Source organism: Xiphophorus hellerii, chromosome 8, assembly GCF_003331165.1.
Source record: "Xiphophorus hellerii strain 12219 chromosome 8, Xiphophorus_hellerii-4.1, whole genome shotgun sequence".
NCBI lineage: Eukaryota > Metazoa > Chordata > Actinopteri > Cyprinodontiformes > Poeciliidae > Xiphophorus > Xiphophorus hellerii.
This window is the reverse complement of record NC_045679.1, coordinates 10015113-10037583: the sequence shown is the minus strand read 5'-3', so window position 1 is coordinate 10037583 and position 22471 is coordinate 10015113. Positions and strand designations below refer to the sequence as shown.

The 22471-nt window shown below is 36.3% G+C and overlaps 1 protein-coding gene across 3 annotated transcripts in view; it reads left to right on the top strand.

Annotated features, from left to right (window-relative positions):
* The window catches only part of cntfr (ciliary neurotrophic factor receptor), a 235475-nt gene that overhangs the window by 21468 nt on the left and 191536 nt on the right, over nt 1-22471 (top strand). For 2 of the 3 annotated variants that reach the window (XM_032570005.1, XM_032570004.1), the window contains exon 2: nt 19645-19685. Coding sequence is in view for 2 of the 3 variants with exons in the window: in XM_032570004.1 (XP_032425895.1) it covers nt 19683-19685 (3 nt within the window). In the remaining variant the exon portion in view is untranslated. Of the gene's footprint in view, nt 1-9580; nt 9649-19644; nt 19686-22471 lie in introns of those variants that run through there. The other variant, XM_032570003.1, reaches the window with a different exon arrangement.

Sequence of the window (22471 nt, the reverse complement as noted above, 5' to 3'; positions counted from 1 at the left end):
GGAGGAAGATTGTGTGGTGTGTTCAGTCAAATCAAAAAATGCAATTACTTCATTAAACCATAATGAACCTATTGTGAACTTTGGACTTTCTCATAAAAATAAAAAAAGTCATTTTTTGCCCAAGGGAGAAGCAGACAGATATATTTCTGACTGCTGTCTAGATGCAGATAGAGAATCGATGAAAATTACATCCACAGTTGTGCAGAGGGCGAGGCAGGTTTTCCAGTAGTTGGTCCAAGTTGTATTTAACTTGTTGGTTCTGTTGATACAAAAAATCAAAATTTTTAAATGTATGAGATGTAAATCCATCATCCTAGTAGTGAGAAATATGCCGGTGGCAGAATTATGCTTTTGGAATGCTATTTTAGCATTGCAAAGCAGAGTCAAGGGAAAGCTGGATGGTGCTAGACACAAGTGAGTTATGGATGCAAAACAAACTTGAAGTTGTTTCAAACATTTTACACATAGCGGTTTTTAAGCAATTTTTTCATGTTGTTTGACCAGGAAAGTATTTGAGAAATATTTGTGAATATGTGACTTTGATTTCTACAAAAAAAAAATAAAGCATTGTGTTTTATTACAGATCAGTGGTATGGATTTAAAATGACAGAAACTGTAGCAACATTGTTATAAAAATTGTCAGCAAGAAATGTTTGAGCAGTTGTTCGAGTTATCAAAACAGACTGTCATGCTCTGTGGTATAGAATGTTATGAAAAAGACTAAAGAAAGAGAGCAGGTGAATTTAACACAGTTATATTTTGAGGAAAAGAAAACATTTGATACAGAAATTGGTTGTAAATTATAGCCATGCTTCACATGAACTTCAAAGAACCCTTCTTATTAAAAATGTAAGAATCGGGGAGACAAGCAATCTGATGCTGTATGAAACTAAAGTGATCTGATTTTTTTTTTCCTTTTTCTTTTGCTTCAAACAAAGTTAGATACAGGTAGAGTGGAGAGTAGAAAACAGAAAATTAATTAGTTTTGAGAGTTTTGGCCTTTTCTGCAGTAAATTGCAATTCCATCTTTTGAATATGAAATACAGAACAAAAGTCACGTTTTTGAGATTTGAGCCCTCTTGGTGGTTGTTTTTAATCAATACTGTTTTGATTGTGTCTTTGGATCTGGAAGAAAAGAAAAAAAACTATTGTGTTGAAGCAAAGATAGAGCAATGAACTTGATAACTGTATTACATGGGCTAATATGTATTGTATACAATATTTAGCTTTTAAGTTATATGCACAGAGTGAGGTTGTTTGATAAGGTATTGATCAACAAAGGGACTGAAATGTGCAAAGAAAGTTTCAAGGGATGTAATATTTAGTTTATATTCACATGAATGTTGCATGTCTATACTGCCCATAAGTATGTTTAGAGCTAAATATGAATGTATTTCTGTTGAGTCTTTATTTACTATCACAAATCCAGCATTCCTTTTTATCTGGGCTTGGGACTGGCTAAGACAAAGAGGATGGGTGTTTTATTTACACATTTCTGGAGGCAATTGTAATTGTTTTTTTGTTTTTTCGGTTTTCAAGTTAGTTATGTCTGGTTTGGTTTTAAACTTGGCACAAAAGAACATGCAACAACCCACCCAGTGGTGGATATTTTCGCATGGATGATTTTATTTACAGTCAGGACTTGGAGGGGTGTACATCTCCTGCTCTGATTCCAGCTGGGAGGGACTGCTGGACTGGGCTGATTGTTAATGCTTTGGGACAGAGGAGGGGCCCGTGGCACTAGCCGCAGCTCCTCACTGAAAAGAATGAAAAATGTACATTCTTTTATGTGCAAGTTTTCAGAAGTCTCCAGCAACATTAAAAACTGTTGCTAAGTTTATCATTACAAAAAGTATCTTTGAGGGGTCTGAATACTGATTAGGTATCAATCAGAAACAAAATACATTTCCTCCTGTGAGTCAGAGGTTTGTCTGTAATATATCTAGAAGATGAAGGAGGAAATACACAGATTGATGCCCCTATTCTGTCTGATATTGATGTAAAAAGGTCTGAACAAGACAGGTTGGGTTTAGATTAACCAGTCCACGTTCTTACTCTCACCTGTTCTCATAAGATGTTAAGGATCATGGCATGAAGTATCAAACCTCGGACACAAGTGGGTGAAATTAGCTTCCTGCATAGTGTGACTTGCTTCAGGTCAAGAAATAAAGTTGTAACTCTGTCATTCAGGGGAAGCTCAGAGTAGAACCACTACTCTTTTATACCAAAGGGAATAAGTTGAGGTGGTTCAGACATTTCGTAACGAGCCCTCCTAGGCACCTTGCTATGGAAATTTTTGGGAATATCCCACTGGTAGCAAAGCCCAGAGCAGACTATCCCTTTTATAAATAGGGATGTCTGGGTTTTCCTCCTGGACCATTTTTTTTCCACAACCTAGTCTCAGAAGGGTGTTCCCTTCCAGTTCAATTTGTAAAAATAAACCAATAAGCTTAAAATATGCAAAGAAGAAAAAATAGCACCATTGGATTAGAGATACTGCTGCACTCCAGGGAATTTGCTTGTAATTTGATGGCGCAATAACATCTTTCAAAAGAAGGACAGTAAGATCAGCATCAAGATACTGTATATCTAAATAATGTGAAGTGTCTTTGAGAACCACTTCAGGGTAGAAAAGTGCTATATATATATATACCTCTAATATATATATATATTTAAAAAATCCATTGAATCTTTTAACTGAAAGTTGCTCAAATATATAAAGAAATAAAGACACATGAGCTTTGAACCACCAGAAATACTGAACAGCAGAAGTGGAGACAGAGAGAGATATGCAAGGAGTCAGGCCACCAGATGGTCTAATGACCACAGGAAATATTACAGCTGGCAACCGTACACCAACATTAATGACATCACTCATTAACGAGCCCTGAGAAGAGCTGCTGTGTGTACGTATGCATGTCCTCCTGATGGGGTGTGTGTGTGTGGTTTGGTGTGTCCGCGAGTGAGTGTTTCACATTTAGCTGTACTATCAAAGTCATAGAGGTTTGCTAATTAATGTGAAATTGCCGAAAGGCAAAGTCGGGACACATTTTAACCTTCACTTTGTGATCTTCAAACCTTGCCTCTGGGTTAAGGTTTAGACAAGGGAATAAATGCAAAGTGGTAGCCTGGGTAAGTCTGAGGGTTATATGTAAATGTACATCAGCACTGCTTCATAATGTGAAGTTGGACTGTCAATGGTCATTTCTAAATGACCTAAAGATTGATTCTGAGCTTGGATATACACATTTAAGCCAGGGGGTAGATATGTCAGGGCAATGTTCTTGGTTTTTAAGGAAACCAGAGATCAATATACCAAAATAAGCAAACCATCAACACTTATTCCAAATACCATAATTGGCATTTGTTTATTCAATAGTTATTTGAAGGCACTTATTCAAATCTTAAATTCTGACCGTAATTTTTCTAAAACAATATCAGAAGATAAACAATGTGTCGTGTTCTGTGTTTTCTGTGTGTTAATTTCGAGTTTTCTGTGTCCTTGAGTCTCTTCATTGTCCTGTCCTCACCTTGATTGTTCCCAGGTGTGTCTCGTTCTGTGATTACCCGCTGTGTATTTAACTCCACCTCTGTTCCTTGTTCCTCGTCGGGTCCTTGTCAATTCAGTGTCAATTCAGTGTCTCGTCTAATGTGCGTGCTGCCTGTTGTTTGGACTGAGTTTCCTCCATTAAAAATCATTATTCATCTTACCTGGGTCCGCTGCGTCTGCCTCACCACCCCTCACCGCACCGCTTCATGACACAATGGGTGATTGAGAACACTTTCACTGTTTAAAAAACCCCAAATGATTTGAAGTTAATATTTTAAACACCTTTTAATATCTTACAGTAGATATTGATTCTAATAAAACATTTTAGCATAACTAACTTTTAACAGAATTCTTAGTGCATGTTCTCTAAATAATATGTTCTTACTGTTACTTGGAGATGTTGAAAAGGATGCCAGAGTTTCAAAATCTGACATCTTTGACAGATTAGAATGAAAGCTGACTAGAGAATAACATGGACATTTTACTGTACTATCTTCAACCTTTCTGTTATCTGTCAATTTGCTCATTTAAAAATACCACAAAATGCCCCAAGCATGCTTCCAAATTGACATGTGGCAGATGGCTTATTTTTTTCACCTGTTGTACAAAAACACAAAACTCTATAAAAAAGAAAATGAGCTAAATCAATAGCATATGCTGTATACAGTATGTCTCTGGTATATATTCCTCCTGAACAAATGCCCAATTAGCCTTTGTGGAAAACATATGTTCCCTATGAAGTACTTCTCATATTTTGATTTTGATTGCTCAAAATTCAAATGTGAATACCTGACAGATGCTGAAAATGGCAAACCTTTGGTCTTCCTTACTCAGTAACAGTTTCTACACTGAAGAGTGTTGTTGTTGTAAAGTGGAAGTGCTGAAGTGTGTGGTACATTCACTGATTAAAAGAATATCCTATTTGAATTTCTGACTAGTCTATTGCCAATCAGGACTAGTCAAATATAAAATTGTCTGATTCTAGTCATCAGCCAGTTTTTCCATTCTCTCTAATGAATAGTTTGCAATATTATTGAGACTAAATAGTTTTTAATTTACCTCCATAAGTATGAGTATTAGGACAAATCGACATCTTCCAAGAAATTGATCACGTTTAATGACGTAACTGCAAATTATCAGTTTGAAAATCTTAATAGCCAAACCAATAACAAATTTATTCAGTAGTTAGTATATTATTTTCATGTATAGTCTCTTATAAACTAAAATGTGTGCTCATGGAAACTGATGTATCTTCCAATGAATGTGCATTGTATTTTTGGCTTGAGCTATTACTAACATAATGGCTGTTAAGTAGAATGTTGCAGACCGAACAAAACATTGAGCTGTTGCAAAAAAAAACACAAAAAAACAACTGACTTGACTGAATGATAAGGTCTGTAGTTTCCCTTCAACCTATTTCTGTCACAATTTTGGTTTACCACTCTCCTGCTTCAGTGTATGTCATTTCATTTTTTTTTCTCTTATCCCTCCTTTATGGACCTATATGAAATATGCTGTCTAGGCTTCAACACATAATTAGAAACTGCTGAACCGTGGCTTCAACACAGGGGCTTTTCTTGTATCTGTTTGGTAAACGGGTAAACAGAGACAGTGATTCAGAGTGCTGTTCAATATCTTCATGGCCAGTATATACTACACCAGGCCTGGAATGGCGCTGTACAATACATTTAAGTAGATAAGAGGATAAAGGGAGAGTGAGACCAGTGGATGCAGGAGGCAGAATGGATAAATGGACTGATAGATCAGGCATAAAGAGAGAATGAAGGGATGAAGTAGCAGATAGAAGAATTATGATTTGTCTCCATGAGCAGTGTTTTCTAAAAACAAGGGTAAGGCTAAATTATTATTTGTACTTTAATTAGCCATGCAAGACTAAGACTTTAAATCAGAAGACTAAAAAGTATTTTAGCTAATAACACCTTTTATCATATCATGCAGTTATTGTTTGCCCTTTAGTGTACTTGTTATAACTGACCTAATGTGAGTGTAATCTTCCATGTGGCGAGGCTTTGACTTTTACTTGACTTTGTTCAAGCTTTTTTTAATAATGTCATGATGTGTCTAACTAGTTATACACTGTGCTGATGGCTTATTACTGTATATTAGAGAAGGACCGTGGAGCCTTTGGGACAATTCCCATCATCGCCTGTCCTTGGAACACTCAGACATTTGCACATTATCTCACATGAACCTGCACACACACCAATGAAGCACAGCCAAGCACTCAATATGACCACTTATGACATCCACATGTATATGCCTCAATTTTTTTTATAAAGCTTTCTATTTGGCTAGTGCATAACATGAATGTAAAATAGCTAAGCTATAGCTGGTAATTAATATTTATGGTGGCAGATGACCACAGAATCACTAGACTGCATCCCAAAGCCTTCACATTAAAGCAGCCAGAGCTTAAAAAAATGAAATCTCCATCTCTCACTGTCTGCCAAAGTAATAATAATGGATCATGAAGTTGATTTGTTTCATAATATGAAAATACACCCTTGCATTCCCCTTTGGACAGGTACAGTTTGTCCCAGAGTTGGTGTGTGATCCATGGGTGTTTGGAAAAAATGAGAAGTGACTGTGTGGGATCCCACAGGGTAATACCAAAAGGGGTTTATTTGTGTGCTCAGTTGTTTCCCCATGCCTTTGCAATTGAAATGGTTTTACAGCAGCTTCCATTCATTGTCTCAGTCCAAATGTTCTCTACATGTTAATAGGTACAACTTACTTAAACATCTAAAATCATTTACTGTGCAAGCGTCCTCACTCAAGTGTGGATTGTTTATTTGCCATATTGTTTGAAGAAAACATGGAGATTGTCAGTCAGTGTCTAAAAGTGTCATTAGAATTCAGCAGGTGATGTGAATACATTTGATCATTTGTAATTTGTCTCCAGTTTTTTCCTACTTACTTTTGATTTATATATCATCTTCCTTTCTTGACCACACTCTTTATTATTTTAGGAAGTTGGACCTCTGGATTTGATTCTCAAGTACTAATATAACACATTTCTTCCAAGGTTGCCCTGTATTCCTGTATCCCCATAGCACCGCACTGTGATAACTATATTATACCATGTGGATCTTGTGCTCAGGATAATATGCAATGTTCATTTTCTGGCACAACAGTGATTTGCATGTAAACTTAGGTGAGTTAATTATGGTTTCATCTTACCAAAGTTTTCCTTTCCCATGTTTTCTGCTTTATATACATTACATATAGCAAATCTTAAGCAAAACCTCTCAAACGTTATTTTAACAATCCTCTTATTCTTGCCAGAAATCTACCAGGGCCAGCTTTCTAAAATGTACAATAAAAAGTTTTCCTGACAACAGATTCTCCCACCTAAGCAGATGATCTCTGCAGTTCTTAGAGGGTCACTATGGGGCTCTTAGCTTCTTTTCTCATCAGTGTTTTTCTTTCGCTTGCTCTGTTCTGGTTTGCACTTATCTCATATTTTTTCTGTTTTCACACTATGGATTCAACAGTGTTCTGAGACGTTCAATGCCTATGACATATTATATGATAATCCTGTTTTAAACTTCTTCACAACATTCTCCCAGACCTGCCTGGTGTGTCCATTAGTCTTTTTGCAGGTTGTTCACTGCTTTTAAAAAACAACCCTCCCCCTTTCACATAACAGCTGTATTCAACGTGCCCTTTACTCACACATAACTTGATTCTAGAACTTCTGAAGAAAACTGGTGGTATTAAATTTTACTTTGGGATATTAGAGTAAAGGGGGGAGGGAGGTTAATAGAAATGCATCCCACACTTTACATGTAATTAGCATTATTTAAACAAATACAATCACTTTTTCCCCAAATGTAATATTTTCTTTTATTCATTTGAAATATATTTATTTATTGTAGAGAAGAATTGACGATGATATCAAGCTAAACACATCAGAATATCAGCCTGGCTTTCATGTTGGCAAATGTTAATCAGAAGAAATAACACTCTAAGCTAGAGATAATACAGTGGTACCGCACAATCAAAATTTGTTAACTTAGAAAATACATTTGTCATTTGGTGTGCAAACATGGCTCCTGCTCTGTACATCTGAAGAATTTTCCTCTGTTTTTACGAGGCCTTTCACACTCAACCTGCACTGCCGAGTGCCGAAACATTTGTAATTCTCTACTACTGAGCATAAACAAACAAAACACTGGAGGGAAGCTAAAAATGAGAATAAAAATGAAATAAGAAACAACTTCAATGAAAAAGTTTCAAATTACTGGGCTTTTTGTGTGGCAGGTTTATTGGAGCTGCAATGTAAAGAGGATTGTTGTCAAAACCAAAATTTAGTGACATTTTTTCTGCTACTAATTGTGGTTAAGTGTATTTAAATAGGCTGAACTAGTGTGACTGCTTCGTATGAGGATCATATGTTCATATCATCCTGTCTAATATCCAACATCTGGCATGGTGTCTGTTTTTTTGTGCTTTGATTACATCCAGATTCATTTTGCTCTGCATCTAATGAAGTTGATATAAAAGCTCAAAAATGAAATGAGATGTTAATTTACTCTTGGATTTCCTGGAATCCCTCTCCTGCCATTTTTTAATTGGTTTAACCTTTTGTGTCTTTTGTAAAGTATACACACACACCCGCACACATGCACACCCACACACATACACAAGACCACACAAGCAGCAGTACACAAATGGACATCTGAGTCAATTCCAGTCACAGTCCCAAACACCTGTCTGCCAATCTTCCAACTGTGTTTCGTCTACCATTTCCTGGCCAGATTTTGTGTGAGCCCACATTTGTGTTCATATGTCGGGGTGGATGTGTGTGTGCTAACAGCCTGACGACTACAGATAAGGTGGCAGTCATCTTATCGTCCTGAGCCAACCTACCCGAAACCCCTCACAAACCTCAGGTGTCACAACCTGCTTGCGTTTCCCCAAGCACTGCCTCATTTTCATGTCAGTTTGCTGCTCTCTCTTGGTCCCTGCCCTGTCCCCCCCAATACCCTTCCCACTGCCCCACCACTCTTTTTGATAGACAGTGTAAGCTCATTTTGGCCCGGTTCTTCTTTTTCAGTTCCCCTGCATGCTTGCGTTTTCAAATCCACAAGCTATTTTGATCTTGCTCGGTACCCAGTTGGCTGCACAATCAGTCACTGTGTTGTTTGAACAACCTTGGCGGAATTTGTTATCTTGCTCCCTCACATTTTGCCAACAAAACACACATTTTAGAAAATTAATAGGAATAACAAAATCTTCCCCTTATTTTAGCAACGTACCCCCTGCCTCTCTTTTTGCACTGGAACTTGTTTGCTACATTTCACACAGTACTTTTTATTTCAAAATGTCTTATTTTATGAGCTGTTTAATTTGGAGATTTTTATTTGCTCCAAGGAGAAGACAATTTATGAACCATTAGTTTTCTTTTAACTTGACAATTTGTCTTATGTGTGGCAGGGTTCTGTTGGGATTTGGACAAAAATGATAGGCCAATGCCGTAGTTCACTATTGTGCTCATCTTCAGGTGAAAAAAAGTTCAAGAAGCTGTGCAGCATATTTACAATGGATGTCCAGGCAGGTTAAAAACAGTCACACACACACAAAACAAAACAAAAAAAAAACAAACAAAAAAACTGCAGTACCTATAGAGCAGTTCAAAAGTCCATCACCTTCAGTGTGACCTGTTGATAGTTAAAACTCAGTTTGACTCCCTGTGGGGAGGCAGAGCCGTCTTTTATAGCCCCAGGCTCCGCCCACAGGAAGACAAAAACAAAACAAACAAATGAACAAAAAAAACTAAACAATTACTTCTAGAGTATACAAAGTAAATAACATAATAATAACACTGAGAAAAAAAGAAAAAAAAAGACAACCTGTTTCCAAAATAAACTCTCAATTAACACAACGTCCCGATGACATCACAAACACGTTATCACGTGATCCCTGGTTCAGCCTGGAAACAGCTTGGCTTGAATATTTGGGAAATGTTTGACGCTGAAAACTACAAGTTAGAATGAACATGACAACTGAGGCAGTAATACCATGTGTGCACCGCACTCACAACGAACCGTGGCAGTTTTTGCGGACACCAAAAAGTAAGTTATTTCGGGTGGGGGTGTGTATGCATGTGTGCGTGTTGCATGTCGTCACGGACTTTACTCTTAGACTACGTTTTAGCTAGTGACAGCTCCTCCCTCACATTACATACACGCAATAGCAAAAAAAAAAAAAAAAATGCACTGAAGTTTGTGATTGTTATGTAACAAAAATTGAGAAACTGTAAAGCTTCGTATGTTAACCTTACTGATTCGTTAAAGTATCTTTTTGACCAACATAGCAATAAATGCTTTCTTTATTTATTATCTGGGGGTTTTGTTGCTCTTGAGTCACCTAATATTTCAATGCCCATTTCTTTATTTAGCTAAAATCACCTTTACTTGTATTAGGCTATGTTTTGGTGGAAGAGTCTCAGAATGTTTCTTCTGCAGGCCTGGCCAAATATAGATCAATCTGTAAACAGCAACCAGTATTATCCCTCTATGGCATGACTTTTAGGTTTTTTGGGGAACAAATATTTTCCTGCATTCTTTGGGAGCTTAGTGGTCCCTAGTTACATATCAATCATAAAATCGGACCCTGATGCCTTCCGGAACCAGATTTGGGTTTGTTGCCTCAGGGCAACATTGTGCTACAGGGGGTCTAAAACACCAAGGTTTTCTACAGTGATTATGAGAAATTAAATACAAATCAAACAAAAACTATATTCATAAAAAAAAACTTTCTGTTGACAAAAATAAATCAGACATGGTTCCAACTTACCAAATATAAAATAAACAAACTTTCATTAACTAATGGTACATTTAAGAAAACTACTAAAACGAGCATTTGTGTGTTTGTACGTGTATGTTTGGCAGAGTTAGAATCACTAAGGATGTTGCCATCAGTCTTTTTCCCTATTATGTGTAAAGCATCAGGTAGGAATTGCTTGCTGATGTGAAAAAGAGTGTATGTCACATTTCTGGTACTTGATTATTGACATACATGTGAATCACCATCTGTTTATCTGATTATCCATGGGTTGTAGCGACCAGATTCACATCAGTGACTGGAGTTAGGACTGCAGGTTCTTTTTTAAAGAGTTTGTAATTTTGATTCCTTTGTAGAATTTGAGCCAAGCAAAGGACAACATGTCCACCAGCTCCCATGTCTGGTAGATTGGTGGTGGCACGACTCGCCCTGTGTAAGTTTTAAAGTTGTAAGGAACACAATCTGCACCAGCCATATGAAGTACCCTGCAGCCCCATATTTTTGGTTTTGGCAGATATTGCTTCAGTCTTTGCCTGCCTTGGAATAGGGCCATTTATTCATTAATGACCAGCTTATTGCCCTTTTGGACTGAAGTTAGTTTTGAGGATAAACAAACAATGAAATAATGGTGGTACAGTGGATCCTCATGTTTTCATCGAGAATGTCCCCAACTTATGAACCATGCACTTTTTGTCCATGAAATGAGCTTGCATTCATCTCCTGTTGCTGTTAGTCAATAATACAGTTAAAAAATTGACTGTGATAATTATTTTGTAATCAACTGCATATCAACGCACTAGAATAATATTGTCTGAACAAAAGGACCCCTACTGCGCAATGTTGCCCTGAGGCAACAAAGAACAAAACACAGTTTTAGCATATAAATTATATTAAAAAATTTATTTAAATGACCTACAATGCTTCTTTACATACTCACAGACATGAAAATATTTTTAGTTAGAGTTACCCAAAATTTAGCCATGAAGAAAAGTGATCTGTAACTTACAAGTAGGAGGCAAGGTGTACCCTGCATCTCTGCTCAATAAAAAGCAGGTGACCTTCCAAGTAAAAGGTCACCTGGACCTCAATACCTTTTATTTGGATAAAAATATGTCTGGTGGCACTTTAAATCACGCCCCCCAAAAAATAAAATAAAGGAGCAACGTGAGGTATAGATATGTGGTTTGTTGCCTGCGGGCAACGCCATGCCATAGAGGGTTAAAGATGATAATTGTAGGGAAGAGTGCCCTCACCTTCCATGCTGAAATTTCAGCTATAAACCCATCAGCAATCAGACTGGTGTAGAACATTATAAAGTAGAAAAGTGAGCCCCATTTCACTCCAAACCAATCTCTACATCTGTTGTAATGGATGCAATTATTGGATCAATTTTCTTTTTTGTCTTGTTAACCCCTTGTTGCCTAAGTCAAATGGACCCAATGCTTATTAAGCTGTAAAACTGAAATAAGAGAGCTACCATGCACCAAATGTACTTTTTTTGTACTGTAAAGACTTTTATGCCAGGCTTATTTATTTTATAGTCAACATGGTGTTAATTAAACCAAAACCTGGACATGGGGATGCAACAATGACCTTCTAATTTCCCCTCACTCACCAAACTCTACTGAATGTCTATAAATGTTAGGAATGCATATGTATTACAGACATTCTAATTGTTTATTGATGGGTACAAAACCTAAGCTTTGACCTGCTTAAGTTTCAAGTTCTGGAATAATTGGATATAAAGACCCATTCAGTAAATAAGAATCTAATTAAAAACGTAACTTATTTTAGTAACTCAATTCTGTGAGTGAAACTCATTATTCTTTATTTCTGTTAATGATGATGAGGATTTTCTGCTTATACAGCTAATGAAAGAATATTTAAAATAAAATAAAAAATTGCATCAAGCAAAACAAAATAAGAGAAAACAGTTCAGAAATTTTAAATTAATAAGAAACATGTTTAAAACCTACTCAGAGGTTATTATTTTTAAAAAGGTACATTTTATCTGACAAACCTCATCGGAATGCATATTCTAATTTGTTGAATATAATTATAAAAGGTGTCACAGTTGATTTGTACATCAGAAACATGTCTTAATTGTTTCTAATTATATGTATTATTCACTTCACTCTGAAAAAAGAGCTATGTGTAACTTACAGGTAACTGTAACTGTAAGTTACCTGTAAGTTCACTGTAAGCACAACCCTCACTGGCAGTTGAAGCTCGGCTGACCTCTATTCTGACCATGATCTCCGGCAGGATCTATAAAGCCCCTCTGGTGTTTATCAATGCGTGAAGGAAAAGCAAGTCAGGCAGGAAGACACACTGTAAATAAAGGGCTTCATTTTCACACCTTGGTCTCTGCGAGAAACAAAGCACTTTATCTTATAATGACACACTTTAACAGCCATGACAGTGTCATGCAGGTCTCCGTAAATGTACATTGATACAATTAAAGTAAAGTTTTAGTCACTGGACTGAGAAATTGAAGTAGTTTAAATGTACCTTTCCTTTCCAAATGTTCCATTTTTACCATGTCTCCTACTGTTTGTTAAAAGGCTCAGACTCCATGCAGGTTTCATATTTCCATCATTATAGAAATGATGAACATACATATGGAGGAGTAATGTCTTTTAGTACTGTATATGGATATACAGTAATTATGATTATAAATTTTTTATACAAAGAAAAGAGCAGCTTGTATGCATCTTTTAAAGATGACTACTTAGTTTATATTTCAAATGCATTACACAGTGAACATACAGTCCTTGTTGGGTTTGCATTAATGGCCACATTTGCTTTGCATGGTCTTATTGCTGTGAGACTCACATTTACTCCCTTTAATCTTTACTGGGCTGATAAAAGTCCTCATTTGCCTTCCTCTCTCTGTCCTTTCTGTTTGCTCCACACCACACCATAACAAAGACCTCGATCGTCCTTTTACGTTAGTAAAACGCATCTGCTCGGTGATGTGCTCGGTCAGATGACGGTTATGAAACCGATTATCGTTCTTACACAGTGAACCCTCCATGTCCAGTTTACTGCTTTTAACCTATGATTTAAAAACTCTGCAGTGTATTTTTGTGAAAATGTATTCACCCCCTTTTTTTTCTTTTTTGTTGCACTTAAATGTTAAAATAAGTTTTTGAATTGCTTCAACTCAGCTACATTGGAGAGTTTTGTTGTTTATTTTAGCATGAGCAGCATGTTTAAGGTCATGCCACATCAATGTGACTGGATTTAAGTCCAGACAAACCAGTCTGGACTTAAATTCCAGTTCACTTCAAAACTGGCCTTTCAATTTTGTTTGTCAATATGTTTGTCAATTTTTATAGATTGTTGTATGTTGTGTTGCGTTTTGAGATTTAAGTGGATTCTATGATTTTATAATTCTCCAGATCTGGACTAAGGCCTTCATGTAATTACATAGACTGACCCCAAAAATCTGTTCAAACAGTTATTTCATAATTTATTAGATTGGAGAAGTATCTTTTCATATAGGGTCAGGTTGGTTTCAATTAAGTTTTTTTCTCCTAAAAAATGAAATGATCATTAAAAAACTTCTTTTTTCTCAGGTTCTCTTTTCTGGTCAGCTTTGTTTAAAGACCTGGTTCATTTCAGTGCAACAAATAAGTTGAAACGGACTAAAACTGAAAGGTGGAAAACATTTTTTTTTTTAATTGGATTTTATTATTTATTTTTTTATGACTTTAAGATGACTTGCAAATTTAGAGACAGGACACAATTAAGATCCTCCTGCTCCTGTTTATGTTCTTTTGTAATTCTATGTCCCATGTGCTCTTTCACTGATGGGATTTTGCAGATGCTGTTTCAGCCACCACTCTGGTACTATTTCTGTGGACACAGCTGTTCACTTTAGCACTTATAGATGAGACTTAGAAAACTGCTTAGTGGTACAGATTGGGCATCTCTACTCTATCATTGCAGATTTTTTAAATCCAGTAGGGTAGCTTATATTTGATAGCACTTATGCTGCAGCTTGTTTTAGATAGAGTGCATAAATATTTTGCTCATTTGGAACAAACAATCTTGCCTTTGACATTTGTGTACTTTGCTGAATGTATTTGACAGATACAGTGTGAGGTTAGCCTTATGTTTTAAATAATTTTACCTTTAAGAGCAGAGCAGTCACATACAGTGTCTCTCCACACTCTTTCCTAAACTTTTCTTGCAGTTGGCTAATTATAGGCCTCATTCCGAGAGAACAAAAAGAGAAAGAAGAAAGAAGTAAATAATCGGTGAGCTGTCAGCTAAATTCGTATTGGATTTCCAACAATGCTCTGGTCAGTTGCTTTTAGGACTTCTTTAAGTGCATTGATTTAAAGGGGCAGCATGCAAGCATAACCTTATAATTGTCTGCCTTGACTTTAGCTTTTTGTCCAAACTTATTTCCACTCTGGCTAAGGTGCATGAAACTATTACGTTCTGTTCAAGTTTGCTTAAAACTAATTGCAGGACAGTTGTCCGCACTGTTCTCTACCAAGAATATATTGCGTTTCACTTCTATCTGGAGCCATTCTGCATGGAGTGTGCATGTTCTCCAGGTGGATGTGTGTGATCTCTCCATGGCCTCTGGCTTTCTCCCACATCCCCAAAATATGGATTTTAAGTTAATTGTTTACTCTAACGGTCATTAAGTATGTATGGTTGTCTGTTCTCTGTGTCTCCAACAAACCTCTTCACCCGATTAGGAAAAGCGGGTATAGGACATCGATGAATGAATGGGTACAAGCTATAGTTATAATTTTTTCAGTAAGCTTCCTTGTAAGACGAGAACATCTGTTAATATCTTATCACCTTTCAGACTTTTGCATACCTGCCTTTTTTATTGGAGAACAAAGATACACAACTTTAGTATGCAACATCAGTGTGAATTTCTATGCCTATGATGGTAGTAGCTTTGCTGAAATAAATAACTGAAATATAATCTCCAGCAAAGCCTTATTTCATTAGCATTGTGATGTACAGATACCGAACTTTTCGAAATTTAGAATTTCTGGGCAAATTTCACTACAATGATGCTTCTTAATCTCATGATTAGTATGCAGAGGTTCTGTCTGCATTGGAGATTCACTCACCCACCTCTGCATGCTTATCTCTTGAAGTGACTGACATAGAAGGAGAACTGGACCTGTTTCCTACAGCTATCAATTAAGTTGCTTTAATAAACTCAGATTGTACATAAAACATTTACCTCTGGCCTCCAGATGGCCGAGCAATCAGTACAAAAAGTAAAAAAAACAAAAAAAATAAAAAAAACACTGATATGTCATAATATAGCAAAGGTAGCAGATTATATATTTCACACATCATTCCAATATACAGTACTTGTGCTATATAAAATGGTGGTGCATGAATAATGCACATACTTCAAAAATATACCTAACATGTACTTAAATAAATTCACAAGCTGTGATTTATTTCTTTACGTTTAGATTCCCCACCCTAAAACATCACATGTTTACCAACTTTTCATAAACATACAATCAAAGTTTCTAGTTCCTGTGAGAACAAATTTGCTAACTTTTTTACAATAAATATTAATTTTTTTCTGTGTGCCATCACATTGTTGTATATAATGTAGATAAACCTTCCATTACCTGTATACTTAAGCAATTTGTATTAGGCCACTTTTAGTCTTAATATTTGATGGCGATTATGAGCATTATTGCCCTGCACACATAATTTGTCAGGCTCGGCTGTAAAGATGTATTCAGGAAGTGAAATAAGGCAGGAATATGGAGTACTGATGGGTCAGGTTTGTTTTACAGTACAGTAACTGGTGAAAATCAGTACAATATGAAGATATTGAATAAAGTTGAAACAATCTGTGATTATGAATTCACACTTTTCTGTTTGGACTGAATAAGTGCTACAGCAGCAGCGTCTGCCATCCTGTATGTCAGTGAATGAATCATGCACTCTTCCCAAAAGTATTTTTTTCATCTGATTATCGACTAAAAGACACAGAAAAATTCATGCACATAATCCCATCTTTTAGCTGGCGGCTTAAATATTTGCAAAGTGTATTATAAGACCAGGACACTAGGCAAGCAGCCATGCCATTGTTAGAGACCAAGCTTACCATTAGATTTTTAGTATTCCATAAATCAAAATGTTGCAGCATCATTCAAAGATTTTTATCAAGTTTTGCCGTTTGAAATAAAAATTCTCCCATGATGATGTGCCATAGTTTTTTGACTGTGTATTATTAAAAGAAAAGGAAAAAACATAATAAATAATCAAAAACTTTTTTTTGCATGTTTTTCTGCTTTAAATTAGTTTCATTTCTGACAAAGTGTTGTTGCAGAACAAAAAGTTCTGGAGTAGACTTTTGGTGTGTCTGGTTGTGAAACCATGTGATTTGTTATTGGGGTGGTGAAAAGACACGTGCTGAGTGTGTAATTATCTCTGAGAGTCGTCTCTCACTATTCACACACTCTCCAATCTATTTGAATCCTTTCTCGCGTAGCTACAGCATATTTAGACCTTTCACTTATTCTCTTGTATTTTGTATTTATTTATTTATTTTACTTGCATGATCACAATTCAGTCTTCTCCCATCCCAGCAATTTTAGACTTGCCTGCTAATGCACCCTCTTTGGAACTGCAAAAAGGCCTGTGGGATTTAAATTTTTTTTTTTTTTTGCTGATGTATTTGGTTTTATTTTTGTGTTATTTGCTGTATTATTATTCAGCTCTGACAATATTTGTTTGTTTTCTGCTTGCATGGAGCTTAATGTGTCACCCAGAGAGTTCGGGAGCTGCTGAACTGAAGTAGTACAGCTGGCGTCAAGGTCTGGGGGAACACTGACACAACATAAATAGACAAAAAGTGCTTTTGGAGCTTGAAAAACTCATAGTAGGGCAAAGTGACAGAGAGAGCAAAGGAGGTCAAGACAAGCTGAGAGGTGGATTGAGGTGCAATAAACATAACTGTATGTGCAGAGAAAGTGTGTAGTTGACTAAAAAGTGATGTTTCACATGATAGCACATCCTGCAACATTGGAGCCCAGCAGTATCAGCAAATACACTTTGTCTTTATTTATTTATTTTCTATTTTGTCTGCAAGCGAAACAGGCAGCCTTGGCCTGGGACAGGTTTTCTGGAAAGAAAGAAATAGCCTTGAAGACACTGATGCCCTCAGTTACATATATGATGGTGACCCTTAACTCTGTGCTGCAATAGATAAATGAATAAAAACATATACTTCATCAAATCCTAGATATTTTTTCATTGTATAACAACTTTAATTTATGTTTTTGTGATTTTATGTGGTAGATCAACACATAATTTGATGGGCAACTAATTTGTTAACTAGTTACTTATCAAATTGAGTTAAATTAAATCAAACTTTATATAAAATATATGTTAGAATAAAAAAATATGTAAACATTTTAAGGATGATAAATTATGAAAAGAAATCAATTAAAGATTATGTAAAAAAAAAGAAGGAAAAAGTCAAATATACGTCTGTTCTCATCCTCTAGGGAGTTAATTCTTTCATGTTTAGGATTAATTATGAGGAATGTGCTGTTTCAATGAAAAATCACATTATAATTTGCTTTTAGCTGATATGGTATCCTCAAATAAATCTTGAAATTTAGGATCAAGTGTGTAATTTTCCAGCATATAGTTATTATTTTCACCTTTCATTCATAGAATGAAAGTTAAAAACATAGACATAGAATGTCTGTACATTTAATGTTATTTGAGTTAAACAAGACCCTCAATCTGAAAAGTGTGGAGTGATTTTGATCTAATTTATTTAATCCATTCACAGAAGGTATGCATGTTACTTGAGTTAAACAAGTAAGCAAGTCAGACTTGCATTGCTTACCTGTATTTAATTTCACTTTATTTATCTGGCATTCTCCTCCAAGTTCTTCTGAGAATTCCTGAGGTTATTAGGTATTCTAAAGCACAATTTATGCTATGACTTTGTGCTAGTTTGTGTCTTGTGTTTGCTGGAGGTCTAAGAGCTGGTTTGAGCTCCTCGTTCTGGACTCTGAACCACTTCATCAGGGCCCTGATGTGGCTTCACTAACAGCCGTTTTACAGAGGAGCAGATTTGGCTGATGTGCATGACAAGTTAAATTACCATAAAGTAAAAGGTAGTGTGTATATTGTGGGAGTGGAGGGGTGCGCATGCATGTAGAAGTGTGTCTACTGAACAGTGTGAGAAGCGTGTAATAGGCTCACCTATCCATGGCTGCAGACTGATGGGCAGGTGGAAAGAATTGAAACCAGATGGATAGAAATGGCAAATGCACTGTGGAGATAAGACTGCTGCAAAGTGTTCAGTATTGAAAGCATTAGTTAACTTTTTTCCCCATTATCACCTAAATCCAAACCGGAAAAACTATAAATTTCATATCTATATAAAATATGTTTATCCTTGGGGGTGTGGCTTTCCGAGGGGCAATGTATCTCCCTCCAGCATCGTATGAGGTCCAAAGCTGAATATTATTTTCCATCTGCAATAACAAAGATATGGAAAACAATAAATGCTACAAGGCCTTGCAAGAGTGTTAACACATTGTGTTCCTGTTGTCACTTTACAACGTTTTAATATTATGTGTTTATTTGTACTATATGTGATAAACAGAAACATTGTAGTACATTATTTTGAATTGTTTTTGTTTTTTTTCTAATTCAAAAACTTACGCCACCTTAGTCCACTTTTTGTCGTTTTAATGTTTTTATTAGATAGATGAAAGGCTAAACTGATGCTGCATTTCTATTCAGAAATTTATGTGTTTGAGTTCCAAATTGGAAGAGTTCACACAATCTGAAAAGTGTGATGTGATTTTGCCCTAATTTTTTTTTATCCATTCATTATCTACACCCATTTATCCTTTCAGGGTTGCCAGTGGGAGTGGGATTGGGAAGACAGGGATTGCAGAGATGCAGGATACAGCCTAGACATGCTGACAATCGGTCAAAGTACAACAGAAACTGATTCATAAGAACAATGTAGAGAGATTAATTAACCTAACAGCCATGTTTTTGGACTGTGGAAGGAAGCTGGAGTACACAGAGATAATTCACAGAAAGGGAGAATTTGTTTTTCTTTTCCTTCAGCTACACAGTTATCCACCAATTTATCTAACTCTGTCTTAACATCTCAGTAAATGCATTAAAGTCGGTAGTTGTAATATGATAAAATGTAAAATGCTGAATCATTTTTCAGAGGAGATACATTTAGACTCAACCCAAATCCTGAACGTAATGACTGACTATGTTTTATCTGACAGGGTGAAGAGGAAGACAGAGCCAACATTTACCCCAGTCTATGGTAAGTGTAATTCTTGTCTTTGGATTTTTGCATAGATGAAAGTTTTTCTTTTTTTCCCTTTCCTGATTTTCCCTTTTCGTATTTCTGAACTGTTCACAGTTTTTGAGAGTGAAAACCGTGAATGATTAAAAATAAAATCTTATCAATAAGCTATTGCTGTAACATTTTATAATTTTGTTCCATCAATTTTGAAACCTTTTATTCTTTTGAAGCAGCTTACATTCACAACGAACACTCAAGTTCAAGTTAACAATGTGAGCCACGTGTGAGAAAAAAACCACAGTGTGTACAATAGCTGGTACATAATAATAATAATAATAATAATAACTCTACATTCTAAGATTTGTAGAATTTTCAAGATTCTCAAGTGTTTTTCTCTAAAATGATTAGGAGAAATCTGCATGTTTGGAGCCTCTGAGACCACCGGTACTGTTGCTACTCTGCCAATATCACATCTTAGGTTGTATCTGGTTGCCGTGGTGACATGCATGTGTCAGCAGAAGGATATGTGAGTCTATGAATGTGTGTGTGGAGCTGTCGGTGTTGAAAGAACTCTAGGGAGCCGTATAAAGTTCCTCTGACCAGAAATGCCAGCGACATACATATGTTGACGGTCAGATACAGAAAAAGTTGGAATGCAGGTATTAGCCTCCACCCGGGAGGAACTTTCTGGCATGCCTGTGCACGCATGCACACGCACGCCCACACGAAATATGCAGACGGCATGGACACACATGTAGACAGATATCCAGATTCCATGCAGGCCACTGCAACGCATTCAGACACCTCAGGACTATTGGGTTACATACAGGAAAGTCCAAGCCTGCCGCACTACTTTGAGCAAGGATAGTATGCATACACACTTTTATTCACTCATCCAGAGCTGAAGCTAAAATTAAATATCACTAAAATAAATTATAAAAAAAAATTGCCTGAAGTCATTCATAATAGATTTATACATAAATGAAGAATGATATTTGCATAAAGAGTTACCAAATGCAAATTGTTTTCCACTTGACTGCTGCAGACAACAAACGGGAGTTTATGAGCCTTGCTTTCGGGCAGCTTTACTGCAATTGTGGTGGACGGAGGGGGGGGGTAGGCATTGCATATGTGCTCCCCCCCCACTCATATTTCCCCTGTGCCAGTGGATTTAACCAGTAGACTGCTGAAGCTCTAGGCTTATGCTGAAAAACAGGTGTAATGCAGCATAATTACTCTGAGAATCTCTTTTCAGCCATTGCCATAATTGAGTCCAAGTTCAAGAATTTATTCTCCCGCTCGGGATCGTCTGTCTTGTGGCCTGGTGGTTGCAGTGATGCACGTTTACAAGAAACAAGCAAAATGCAGAAATGTTGGATATGTGAAATGATGAGGAAACAAATACTCTGCCACTGAAAAAATCTCTCAGAAGTTAAAGGTTATTTACAGAATTTGAGATTTAACAGAGTCCATTGTTGATACAGCAGGGAAATTTTTATTGGACAAATTAATATGTATTATAATAATATATTATATATAGACCAAAGATATTAAGCACATATCAGATCTGGTAACAATGCATGCAATCCACAGGTGCAAAAAACAAAAGAAATTAGTCTTTATGCAATTAAACGGAAAGACACTATGGATAAGTATTGAAAATGTGAATAGGACGGGATGTAAACAGGCATAAAGAGCCAAATACCTAGCTCAGATCTGTCAACATTTCAAGAAGAACTATTCTCTTTATCAGTCCAAAAGAAATTCTCAAGTTTAATTAATAACCTGTAAAATAGCAAATAGCTAATCAACCAATCAAAATTCTGTGGTAAAAAATATTGCCCAATGAGGTTGATTCGAATCAACTACATTGACTAAGATTGTTTGCACAAACAAGGAACTAGACTTTTTCACATGCTCATAGTGTACAGACAATAGTTATAAATAGATAACCTTTAGAGGAAATAAAAATCGGATCAGCATATATGTGTTTTTACAGATAAAATGAGATGTGGAATTTTATATTTGTATTTTTTTTATCTTTATTGGACTCAGGAGATGGAATCAAGAAGTATGAAGTATTTACTTCAAAGCTTGTATAAATTGGCAACTTTACAAGGGGAATGAGCTAACATTACTGTAGTTTTCATTTAAAGGGTTCCAGTGTTGTAAGTAGAGGACTAAATAATAAACTGCAAAAAAGCATTAAATTGGTAATTTGATTTATCATTTCTAAAAGGTTCTGCGATACAATCCTGGTCTTAGGGAGTGGAGATCAGATGGAATAGCTTAAAGAGTGATGTATATTCTGCCTCATAGCTATTCACTTAGCATTTAAAGAAGCCTCCATCAGTTGTAGATGTGAGACAGCCCATGGAGATGCAACTCTTCCTTTCTGTTTTTGACCACCGCAACAGTTCCCACTGACATGCATCTCTGCAAAGTGCATGGATCGCCTGCTGATGAGTGTGTCTGTGTGTGGTGGTGTTTCTGATGGTTGTCAATGGCAGGGGGCCTGGCCGGGTCACCAGTAATGTGAGAGTTTGTGTTTTGATTTCCCTGGGTTGCATGGGCGGCAGAATCACCTTTACACATGCATGCTGTCCCTCATACACACAGATTCATCTTTTCCTTTCAAATCATATTGGCATTGATTTGTCTGTTTCACTTCCTGATTTCCTCCTTTGCAAGTGAGTTTTGCCATTAATTGACTTTGAAATTGACTTTTGGGTTCTACAATTATGACAAGTACATTTTTAAAAATGATTTTCTTCATCTTTGCCTGTGCTTGCGTAAGCTGCTGT